The sequence below is a fragment of the Helianthus annuus genome, chromosome 3 (genome assembly GCF_002127325.2).
Source record: "Helianthus annuus cultivar XRQ/B chromosome 3, HanXRQr2.0-SUNRISE, whole genome shotgun sequence".
Taxonomy (NCBI): domain Eukaryota; kingdom Viridiplantae; phylum Streptophyta; class Magnoliopsida; order Asterales; family Asteraceae; genus Helianthus; species Helianthus annuus.
The window spans coordinates 39165055-39178045 of NC_035435.2; the positions used below are offsets into that span (position 1 = coordinate 39165055).

Consider the following 12991-nt stretch of genomic DNA (forward strand, 5'->3'; position numbering starts at 1 on the left):
CATATTTTGTTCTCATGTAATCACTCCTTTAATTTGCTACTTCTAGTAGTCTATCTCATTATGACCATTATTACAATTCTAATAGTCGGTCTCATTATTTACTTGGCTATCATAATATTCTGATGGCCAATCTCATTATCAACTTGGTTATCATAGCACTTCTGATGATTGATTTCATTATTAACATGACCATCATTACAAAATTTCTTAACTATGTCCATGATCACGACATTTTCAATGATCGTTATCTAATATCATTCACTTTAGGGAATGGAATAACAAGAACAAGCTTCATAGCTTTTCATTTTTTTATTTTCTTAGACATACGAATATAAAGTCACTTCAAATCTTTCATACCCTTTTAATAATATTGCTACTTCAAGAGCATATTTGAGGTGTGACAACCGAAAATATTTATCCGAGTTTCCCTTGTAATCATCTTCTCTTTGCAATTTTCATAACACCAATAGAGAAGTAATTAGATAGCCGAGTCATATAAGATTTATGAGTATGACACTTCGAGTGTAATGCGTAAGCATATCTATACTCTTTCATGAGATTTATACTAAACCACAACTTTGAATTAATTGTTCTATTAAATAATATCTTTATAATAAACTATAACATATAGGATACAAGGTGTACATAGATAAAATCAAACAATGCTTTCACAATAACATGTCACCTTATAAAACGAGTTATAATAAAACTTTATGAAATAAGACTTTTTATCATCACTTATAAATAAACGTATATATAATTTATCTATCAACATATCAGAGTATAACCAATCACATATACATATTATATACGAATATTTATTACTTTAATTAAAGCATAAACTAATATCCCCATCAAACTCCATGGTGCTTTCCTATTCCACAATTTAATTAACGTACACACATATTACAAAATAATATTGGGTCATAAACCAACAATTTAAATAATGCACTTTAAGTAACTTAGTAATAAAAGATGCTATCAACTTGAGTATGTAAGTTGATTATTCACATTAGAAGCATATGTCATTGAAGTAGAAACAAAACAAATATATTAAAATTACTTGTCATGCGCTAGCCAATTTTTCATAAAGTAGCAGAACCAATTTCAAACGACAACCAATCTTATTTAATTTATTTACCTAGTTGTAAATCTGAATAACAATAAACATTTAAATTGAATCACACATATGCATAATTTTACAATTAAGGAAATAAAAATGTTCAACCAAAGTAACCTAAAATTTGTGTTCACTTATCTTCTTAACCCATCTTATATTACTAATCGAAGAAAATATTTTAGTTCAACCATTACATTGTAATTATTTTATTTGAGATTTCTACGTGATTCAAATCTATTGATGATAACATGATTATAAAATAAGATAAACTATTTTTAAGTAGTTATCACAGTATTCAAACATATAATCCACTAATTAAATCATAAAACATATTTGAAATCAAGATAATATCACAAATCATAACTATATATACCATTTATTATCTACTAGCAAACTTTTAGTATTATTTAAATTATGACTCAACAAACTTTTAGTATTTGAAAAACTTTTATAAATCTATAACTGTCTGTTTATAAAAAAATAAACTTAAATCATGTTTTTCAAATGTTCAACAAGATAATCAGGATCTCTAATTAATACACATTTGTAAATATATATTATAACTATAATAACCTATTGCATAACAATACCTAAACGATACTTTAAACATTTAAAACATTATTCGCATGAAAACTAAAAACTAAACAACTATTGCTCGCTGAATACCAACAGCATCACAAAATATTAAATACAATACAATGATTTATTTAGTCATAAGTACAATTTAACCTACTTTATGCTAGTAACAGTTAAAAGATTAGATCAATTATAATATCCAAAAAAAAAAACAAATTTTAGTATATAGTATCACGTAATAAATGATAAAGCATAAACTGTTTTGATAGTAATTCACTGTAAAATAATTAAACATGAACAAATTGATTTTTCAAACATATAGTTCATAAACATGTTAAAACAACATATAATTCATAAACATGTTAACACTAAATATATAGATCTCGATATATCCCAAAATTATATAAATTATAATACTGGTTATTTTGAGAGACTCGATAGAAAATTACGAACTTTAAGAAAACTGTATGAATTACAATATGGTCTATGTTTGAAAGAATAAAGAATAATGATAGGTAAAAGATGGCTTACCTTACGATATGAACCAATCAGTTTTTGGTGGGTAACGTTGCTCCATTAGAAATCCGGGATGACCGGGGTGTCGAATATCTGCGATGATTTTGTCAACGGAATAGAACGCCATGTACCTCTTCTATTTGTGCCTAGAGAAAGTGAAATGATTTCTCTAATACGAAATCAACGAGCGAGCTCGTGCTGATAACGTGTTGTGAAACTAGCCTAATATCATAAGAGAAGAACAATAGGGAGAAATAGATCTAGTATTTTATTGAATGTGATGTGTTTACAATGAGATACAAAGAATCTATATATAGGAGAGAAAACTTGGAGAACAAGCCTAATCTATTTTAGGCGTTGATAACCACAATAATAATACATTTATAACATATCCCAAAATTTTAGGAATTATTTAATACTAATTTACAATATTTAGTAGATAAATATTAAACTATGTCCCAAAATTTTAGGAATTATAAGTCAACTAATAAAAAAAATAATTATTGCAGTTATTCTTGGATATTAATCTAATAATTTGTATTTTTAATTAAAAAGTAATAAAGTAATAAACTTTAAAGCTAAACTAAAAAACTGAACTTACTATGATATAAAGTTAATAAAAAATAATTATTTTATAAACATTTTTATAACAAGTAATATAAATAAAATACTCCAGAAATTTACAATCTTTACTAGATAAATTCTAAACTGGGTTCCAAATTTTTAGGAATTATAAGTTCAACTATATTGTTATAGATAATATTAGTCAGTTCTAAAATAATTAATTACCAACTTGACTAGATACATAGTAGTAGATTGTGTTGCATATTTTTAGGGATTATTAGTTAAAAGCAGACTCATATAGATAAGATTAGTTAGGAACTAAAAATTTGAACTTAGTATGATATAAAGTTAATAAAGATATAAACTCTTATCATCCTATTTTTTATAAAAACAGTTTATGAAATCTTATAAAAATATAAATTTTTTATATTTGTAAAAACCCGAAATTTAACAATTTAAGTTAAAGCTCTAAAACGTACTTACGAGTCAAATACTATTTTTTGTTTTTATAAAAACGAAAATTTTAAACTTAAAGTTTATTGGATGAGTACTATGTGGATATTTATAAAAAGTTATGAACTTTAAATAATAAAATTATACTTTATAGTTTAACCAATAAAATAAACAAATTTTACAATTATAACAACTTATCTTTTATTTTTTGTCTTTTGATTATTAATTTTTATACAAAAAAAAAACAATATTTTTTGTCTTTTGGTTAGTATTTTTTATAAAAGAACAAAACTTTTACATATGTGTAAACTTATGACATATATCCACCACAATAATGTTATCATAAATATTATACGAATAAGAAAACTAACAGAAACGAGTGTTGCAATGCAAAGTGTCGCCCCCGCCGCATCGCGCGGGCACCCTACTAGTGATTTCATTAAGAGGTAGCTTCTTAATGTCATTCAGATGCTACCAAACAGCCACTAACTTAGAAATAAAAATTGCCAAAAAAAAAAAAGGTTAAGATAAATAGAAGTCAAAAGAGTCTACCTTCTTTCTTTGCATAAACACTCCACCATAATCACCATGTTCTAAAACCACCACCACATCTCCTCCCAGATCCACCGCAATCACTGCCACAAAATGGCACACAACGAACGCGACACCGTCCCTCTCAACCAATCCTCTCAATCCGACATCGATGAGATCGAAAACCTAATCAATTACTCAGTCCAATCCACCGTCCTCCCCGCACAGCCACCATCGCCACCACGAGCATCAATTCCGGTGTCTTCTTCTCCGTTTATCCAATCCAGTCTTCCTCCGCCGCCTCAGAAACCGGCATTTGTTGCTCCTGCCGTACCGCCACCGGTTTCTAACCGGAGTTCGAACGGTCAACAACAGCCGTCGAGTATGACCGGATTCGGATCTCCGCCGAACACGTTGACGGAGCCGGTGTGGGACACGGTGAAGCGAGATCTGTCACGGATTGTGAGTAATTTGAAGTTAGTTGTGTTTCCGAATCCGTTTCGTGAGGATCCGGGAAAAGCGTTGCGAGATTGGGATCTGTGGGGGCCGTTCTTCTTTATTGTGTTTCTAGGGCTTACTTTGTCATGGTCTGCTTCTGTGAAGAAGGTTAGTCAGTTTGTTTGTTATTTCTGTTCGGATTTAGGGTTAATATGTACTGATATTGGATTGTAGATTGCTAGATCTTATGTTGTTATGTGTGAATTGAACTGGATTGTTATTAGATCTGATGAATCTGTAATTGGACCTAATGTTTAGGACTTTAGGTCTATGAGTTTATGAATGATAATGCTGTGAAGTAATGTGTTCATATCTTCAATACCTATATTTAGGCTTAATATAGGTAGTGTTGTAGATCTTAAGTTATATGATTATAGTTGCCAACGGCGAATAGCCGATGATAGCGACAAGCGACCTACACGCTACGTAGCGATTGCGATGAAATAGCGGGCACTATTTCATGTTTAGCGATACAGTTGAAGAAATTTTTAGAAATATTTAATATGTATATTTCTAAAAAAAGTACAAAAATCCCGCTATATGTCGCGAAATCCTATATGGCGCTATATTGGATGTGATGAAACTGTAATTGGTTGTTTGCTTTACAACTTTCATGTGGTAGATTGTTGATGAGTTTGTATTTGTAACAAATGGCTTGTTGGCTAGGGGAATTAAGGAGTGTAGTAATGGTGGACATTGGTGTAGATTTAGGAGTAGTTTTAGTATGTGAGTTAGACGTTCTAAAGAGAATTTATATTTGTAGCTTGCTACTTTGGTCGGCCACTCGGCCCTATTTTCCATCTTCATGAATTTATGAGTGATAATGCTAAGAACAAGGATCGACACATACTATATTCCATAGATCATTGATGTAATCTCATTGCTATAGGAAGTCTGAAACCCATTACCTTCTCTTGATATGGTACTTGACTGATGTTTGTTTAAGTATCCCCATGTAGTTTAGTGTCGTTTCTTGATGCAAGACGGAATTGTAAACCGTCACGTACCTTGCAAAAAGGTGTAGATAGATCGTAGCAATTTTTTAAATAGAACCTAAGTGAGAGAAACTTTATTATTATATCAATAATTATCCCAAACTATTACGAATAACCTTTATTTGTAGGTGGTTCTAGTAACCGAAGTATTTAGTTTGGTTTAAAGTAACCAACGTATCAAATATGACTTTGAATGAAATAGAAAGTGTAAACGAAATTCATAAATTTCTTAAAATGACTAATGTTTTAAACTTAGTTAAAGCAAACAATAACAACTGCCAATCTAAAACAATAACAAAATTATTTAAAAAGTTAATTTTTGGGGGAGCTATATGACTCGTTTCTTCATTCTTTTTTTATTCCCAAACTTGTTCATGTATGAATCAACTATTCGAGTTATCGGTTCTCATCATCTTTACTTGAGTTGTATTGTTGTACAAAGATAATGAAATGCTTAACAAGTGGGTCTTTCTGCTTCATTTTTTCTTGGATTTCCCACATTTCTATGCAAGTTCTCATATCTGATTACTATATCTTTGTATGCTTGTCAAGAACAGTAGAACATCTTAAAGATCTAGGTCATCTATGTTCAAATTATCTCCTTATACTTTTTAGAAGTTGCATGAATGTAATAATAGATAATTGCCCACCTTGCTAATTTTGCAACAGTTTCTGCATCAACAAGCCTTCTAATTCAGCCGGACCGGGGCACACTAGTAACAAGACACATTAGACATGCGTACCATTGTAAAACATCAATTTGTATCATTAAATTAAACTAAGCATATCAACCACACGCATTGCATATAAACGTTTATATTGTTCCCGGTAAATAGTCGAAGTATGTGCTTATCTATGGTAGAGAATTTGTTTGTTTGTAAACTTTATACATTCGAGACAATGGTGTATAAGTTCAAGTTCAACTAGACTTGGGAATATGATTCTATATATTTATTTTTTGTTAAATTGAAATTAAACAAAGAAATATAATGCATGCTGAATTATAACTAGATAACATCTTGTTTATTAAATTCTAGCTTGCTGTGTAACTGATCTTGGTCAAGAAAGTAAAAAATAAACCAGATGAATTCATGTATGCTGTTGCCTTTGTTCAAAAAGGCACGTCTGAGCTTCAATCTGTCTTGGTTTTAGGGTGGATGCATAAAATTTAGTTTGAAAGGTAAACTGTAGGAGTAACATCCCAAGGAAGCAGTAAGCACAAAAGCTGTAAATTTGATTTAAAATATTTTGTAATATGTGTATTTGTTTTCTTGCAGTCTGAAGTTTTTGCTGTTGCCTTTGCACTACTTGCAACAGGTGCTGTCATCTTGACATTGAATGTGCTGCTGCTGGTACTCTCTCTCTCTCTCTCTCTCTCTGTATATATATACACATACATACATACACACACACAGTGGTGGGCCGAATGAGAACCATTAGGAAATACATGGATTCACTAGTTAATATACCACGAGTCTCAAAATAGTTCCTATATTTAGTGGTTCTCATTGGGATCACCCCTGTGTAGTATATCTATCTATGTTGTCAAAAGCGAGCTTGGTGCGCGCCTAGGCGCTCAGGCGCAGCGAGGCGCAACTAAACCGCCTGGTGGAGAGCTAGGCGCAAATCTGCGTCTTTTGACAACATCGATATCTATATCCTTATGTGTGTGTTTGTGGGTTGTTCATTGAGAAAAGTAGATATATATATATATATATATATATATATATATATATATAATTATATACTAAGATATTTACATATGCTTGAATCTTTGGAGAAGAGATTTAGGGATTGTTTGGATGTATTACCGCGACTGTGTGATATTGAATATTTAGAATCAGATAATCAAAGTTAATAAAAACATGTTATGGACTTGTAGGAAATAGTGTCTGTATGTACAGTGCTATGCTTTTAGAAGTTGTAATAACAAAATTATCAGATGTTTAATATATTTGTAATATTTAATAAATCAATAAATGACAAAAAGAATAAAGTTTTATGTATTGTTAAAATATTCAGATTTTGAATTACCAACAAATACTGTATATAAGTTGTTTGGTAATAGCATACTTAATAACAAGAAAGTGTTGCGAAGTAAATAAAAAAGCTATACGTGTAGGGTAACTAACTCAAATCTTTTTCCTAAAATAATTAGATTTGTGATTGGTAACTAGTATAAAACCAATTATTTACCCAATTACCCTTTAGATAGTTAGATAATTATAATATGCATTTATCCAAACACTAGAAGCTTGAAGTTGCAAATAATCAGCTTTCCTAGGGATGACAATGGTTTTGAGTTTTGGTAATCCCAGTTCTGTAAGCGGGTATCCGTTGGGTTTGCGGGTTTAAAGCCTTGTGACGTTGGGTTTTTTATAATTCAAAACCCGATCCCAATATACCAACTTGAAATCTGAAAATACTCAACTGCATTTCTAACATCTCTATGTTATAACAATTTTAAGTTCCTAACAATACAAATTACCGTTTATCATACTTTTTATGATTATATAATATATTATTAGTTCATTCGGTTTCGGTGTTTGTAAAATAGTATCCAATGGTGTGCTTGTTTGTAGGGTGGTCATATAATCTTCTTCCAGAGTCTGAGTCTATTGGGCTACTGTCTATTCCCCCTGGACGTCGGAGCCTTAATCTGCATGTTGAAGGACAATGTGATCTTAAAGATTGTTGTGGTGTGTGTGACATTGGCATGGAGCTCATGGGCCGCGTATCCATTCATAAGCATGGCGGTCAACCCGAGAAGAAAAGCACTCGCTCTTTATCCCGTTCTACTCATGTATGTATCAGTCGGTTTTCTTATCATAGCCATTGATTAATATCATAACTCCATTACACAAGATTCTTTTATAGCGTTGTCGTGTTACATTATCCATCCAATGGACGGACACTTTTGTATTCTATGCGGAATTGGTCTGTTTAGTGTTTGTTATCCGGAACCGATCTTTCTATGTTATGTGTAAGAAAGTTTTGACTGAATGATAATATAATATGGTATGATGTTTTGTTAAATAAATATATCTGAGTGTGCTAAACTTGGGGTGAAACCGTAAAAATAGTTGGTGGGAATGGAATCGTATAATGGGTGTCAGTCAGTAATAGCAAAATTGTAAAATTTTGAAGTTGTTTGGTAAAATTATCGGAGCGACCTATCACTAAATAACGTATTATTATTATTATATTATTAGATTATTGTTATTATATTATACATTATACATATTATACATAATATAATAATACAATATGTTAGTTACAGGAATTTTTTTCTTATTTCTTAATTTTGACCACTGTTGTTTAGGATTTTCTTTTTTCTTCCTCCATTTTATCGGTTTATAATTGAACTACGATTGAACAATTGAAGCAATGTTTTAAAAACACAATGAATTGAAGTGTACGCCACTGTAAATGTAAAGTCAGGTGACCTGCAACCAAATTTCTCACTATGTCCATTGGTGGTCTAATCTAACCCAACTTTTTATTAAAAAATTAAAAACTCATATCTCTTTATTTCATCTACACAACCCAACCCAACCCAACTCTACTCAATTTTCAACACACATTCATAACTAGGGATGAGCAAATGGTACCCGATACCGGTACCGAATTTATCGAACCGGTTTTTGACATTTTCGGCACCGGTTCGGTACGGTACCGGTATTTACCGGTTTTTACCCTCAAATACCGGTACCGTACCGGTATCGAACCGTACCGTACCAGGTATATTCGGTACCGGTACCTACTTTTGGGGATTTTCGGTACCGGTACTTTTAGTTCCGGTACCGGTCGGTGCCGAGCTCATCCCTATTCACAACACATCCCAACCTAAAAATATATGTTTTTGAACGAACTCGGTTTTTTAAAAAAAATTATATCGGGATGTTCACAAGAAAAATTTAAGGAAAAATGTGTATTTGTTTTTTTTTTTTTTTAACTTTTAAATATTATAAGTTATTTGATTAATTAAATTATTAGGGGTATTAGTTTGAGTTGCAACCAAGGTTGCTCCACCAACCTGGTTGTCAACTTTGATTGTTGTAAGTTTTTTTTTTTTAAATTTTTTAATTCCTCAAATTTTTGTCTTATCACTTATCAGTATCAACCCAACACTAAGTCATCAATTATTCAATTAACATAGTCTCATGCACAACAATCCAAGCCCCACGTTTCCATTTTCATGCATTTCCTTTCTTTTAGTTCAAAGTAGTTTTAGGGTTCATATCAATAAACAATTGGTGAAAAACATGTGTAGATATTTTTTAGGTATATTATGACTTTAATTTTAGGTTTTCTCTTTTGGTCTCTATAGTAAGTATTGGTAATATGATGAACAAATCAATACCGACCAAATTTCTGCAGCGTAGCGCGAGTGAATAATGTAAAAAAAAAAAAAAAAAAAAAAACTTGTGTGGTCTTTGTCATTTACGATAGGAAATATAGTTATAGGGGATGCTAAAATAACTAAAATAAAATTTTAAATTATATAAATATATATTAATTAATCAACAAAGCTGTATATTTAAAAAAATAATAATAAATACCTTTAGACTTGGGGTATAATTTAATTCTCGTCAACTCTATCTAGGTGTTATATTACCCATTTTTCTCCATTTCACTTCACCTTACTTCAAAGAAATGATTTAATATCGTTAACTTCAGCCAATATCGTTGCAGTGCAACGGTAAAGGCATTGGTGGGCAATGATAGGAGACCCGAGGAATTCCAAGTTCGATCCTTGAGACAAACGAGTTTTACCGGTAATTTCACCGTCGTGCCTACGGGTGGGTGGGTTATCGGGTTTTCCCGGAATTGGTGTTTGTGACTCGGGTTACTCTCAGAGTACTCGATTTGTCTGGTGGGTATGGGGGCCGGCTGAGGCCCGGCTAGGACCGGCACCGGTCCCCCACACCACCCCCCTCATGTCCGGCTCGGCAACTTCGGCTCCCCACAGCCGATGTAGCCGTGCCTCTCTCCTCTCTCCTAACACACACACATCTATACATACATACATATATATATAAAGGGGTTCATCCCCCACCCCCCTAGGTCCATCCCTCCAAGCCGAGCCTATATGGCGCTGACGTGGCGGCTCATCCCCTTGGGGATGAGGCTCTCCATACCCACTAGTCTAAAGGAATGATGTGCAACACCTGGTAACAACTTAATATGTTTATGTCACCCTTAATGCCCCAAGTATTACGGTACACCTACACCATCCAACACCTTATAATGTACTTGGAATCAAACTAAGGTATGTGATGCTATTTTACAAGGAAAAGAATAATTAATTATTAATTAATTAATAAGCAAATGATCTGTTTATCATGTGTTTTATGTTAGAAATAAGAATTCGAATTCATTTTGGTTCGAATTTTAGATATTTTGAACACGATTCAAATATTGAAATACATTTATATCTGAAATTATTAAATATGTATGAAGGCCGGTATGAGTTTTGTCATGTCGTATTCTTCATTAGTTTTGTCATGTCATTTTTCTTCATTTCCAGTATCAAAAGGTACATTTATTGGAAAATAATATATTAAAAAGCCTTGAAGTTAGATTTAATAATTTAAGTAACCGTGATTCTAGAGAGACTGGTTATAAACAAGACAAGTTGTTGGGTTTTTTTTCGATGATTTAGATTAACCGGTACTTTGATCAATACTTAACCCTTATACATATGTAGGGATGTTTGATGATTCGAGTTGGGCCGGTTTCAGCTCAGGCTTGAGCTCGAGCCGAAAGGTAACGAATCAACTCGGCTTGGCTTGTTTATCTTTAACAAGTTGGAATGTTGAGCTCTACTAGGACTCATAAAAAACTCAAGTCAACTTGTTTTTCTTTTCTAATTTTAATTAGAGTAAATTGTTAAAATCGTCCCTGAGTTTTGGGCATATTTGTCATTTTCATCCAAAACAATTTTTTTGTACTATATAGTCCTTCACTTTTGGGATTTTTTTTTATCATTTTCATCCAAATGTCTGACTTTTTTTGTCAAAATCGTCTCTAAGATTTGGGAATTAATATTATATTATTTCTATTTCTATGATTGTTTGTGTTACACGAAGTTAACTTTATAATACAAAAAGTTACACCCCCAGGTTAAAAGAAATAAACTTGAACATAAAGAACTACGACATATTTCCCAGTTCCTACGTTCTATTTTTCATAAAATTACTTTCAAGACCAAATAAAAATATTAATACAGACATAAATTGAGGGTTCATTTTCATGAAATTGCAATTAGTCGCATCTTCTAAGCGGAATACGACACGTTTTTGGTTTCGACAACTCGACAAGGAAAATAGTTTTAAACGTCACTGTTGTAATTTATGGTAGTTATATTTCTATTGGGTTTTTATAACTAAGTTTCATTGGAGTTTGATCATCAAATTTTGAACAAATAGTTTTGATGCATGGATTGTCACCATCGTTGGATTGCCTTCATAAGGTCACGGTCTAATTGCCTAATAAGTAAGGGTGTAATGGTGTCAGGTTGACGCGTTGAAAGATTTTAGGTTAGCGAGTAGCATAAGTAAACCCAAACAAATGATTCTCAATCCGGTTCTTAAAACCGATTCAATCGTCAAAACAGCCGGTTCAATTTCCATCAGTTAAAAACAAGCTTCCAAAGCTAAGTAACATGTTATTGATGTGGTGTGAGGTGTCCACTACAAAATCTAGATAGTATATACGGTATAATTAATTATTTTAATCTATGAACACAAATTTGCTAGTGGTTCCACAATTGACACGCATAAATGGAACCCTAAATTCTATATAATCATCATAAATCGTTTGAAACTCACATGTTGCAATCGATTGGATCATTGAGTTCAAAAATAGAATAACACATAAACAAAAATGAAATGAAATGAAATCGAAATCAACTCTAGTTCTTATATGTGTTCCTCAATCAATGTGTGTTCTTAGTATAATAAATAATAAAAGAAACATTCCACATCAAGAGATCAAGACCCACCAATCAATTCAAATTGATATCACACTTCAAAATGCTTGGTACTTTAAAGACTGTGTGTTCTCGCAATGTATACGTGTTCATCAGGTGACCATAATGATGATTCTAAACGGAAAATGCGTGGTTAGGTGGGAACGATAGAGGTGGTGGTGATGGTGTTGGTCTAACACAGTTAAACGCCCATTTGACATCTATGTGGCACAAAAAAGATAAACAATAATAGCTAATCAGTCGCAGTTTATTTGTTTTTTTTTTAAATACATAAAGTTAAATGGTAAAACTTTTTACTAGTGTTTTGAAAGTTGAACCGGGCTAGCTGGTCAGGCCTGAGGGAGGGGGTGTGGAATTTTTTTTTTTTTTTTTTTTGTAAAGGGTTACCCCCGGTGAATTTTATAAATAACTCAAATAAGTACAAGGGTATGCCAGAATGACATACCAACTAGGCTACACAAACCGAAGCCTAGGAAACAAACCAAGAAAAATACAGCCCCAACAAGACACAATGTCAAAACGACAAACAAAAAGCCCAAAAAACACACATAGCCACAAGCCACACACTCGAGAGCCGACAAACCAAGAGCTAGCCTCTAACCCGGGTCATCCTCCTGTTCACTTCTAGCGATCTCCCAATTCTTTAACATCCTGTCAACTTTGGAATCCCCTTTAAAGTCGAACCCCATTAGACGTAACCTGACCATTTTCTTGATCCTCCCAACCACCGACTCAACTTTAGCC

General features: G+C 32.3%; 1 protein-coding gene across 1 annotated transcript; it reads left to right on the forward strand.

The window, feature by feature from the left end:
* The first annotated feature begins 3779 nt into the window (after positions 1–3779).
* On the forward strand, positions 3780–8295 carry LOC110878279 (protein YIPF6 homolog). Its single transcript, XM_022126557.2, has 3 exons — positions 3780–4366; positions 6531–6605; positions 7836–8295. Exons 1-3 carry the CDS (start codon positions 3875–3877, stop codon positions 8094–8096), a joined length of 828 nt encoding a protein of 275 aa, XP_021982249.1. The 5' UTR covers positions 3780–3874; the 3' UTR covers positions 8097–8295.
* Positions 8296–12991: the final 4696 nt, after the last annotated feature.

What these genes read in the sequence shown, in the direction of transcription:
- LOC110878279 (XM_022126557.2), top strand. Translation starts at nt 3,875, where the DNA reads ATGGCACACAACGAACGCGACACCGTCCCTCTCAACCAATCCTCTCAA. An exon ending in GGTCTGCTTCTGTGAAGAAG is followed by an intron (nt 4,367 to 6,530) that starts GTTAGTCAGTTT and finishes GTTTTCTTGCAG; the next exon opens with TCTGAAGTTTTTGCTGTTGC. An exon ending in CATTGAATGTGCTGCTGCTG is followed by an intron (nt 6,606 to 7,835) that starts GTACTCTCTCTC and finishes GCTTGTTTGTAG; the next exon opens with GGTGGTCATATAATCTTCTT.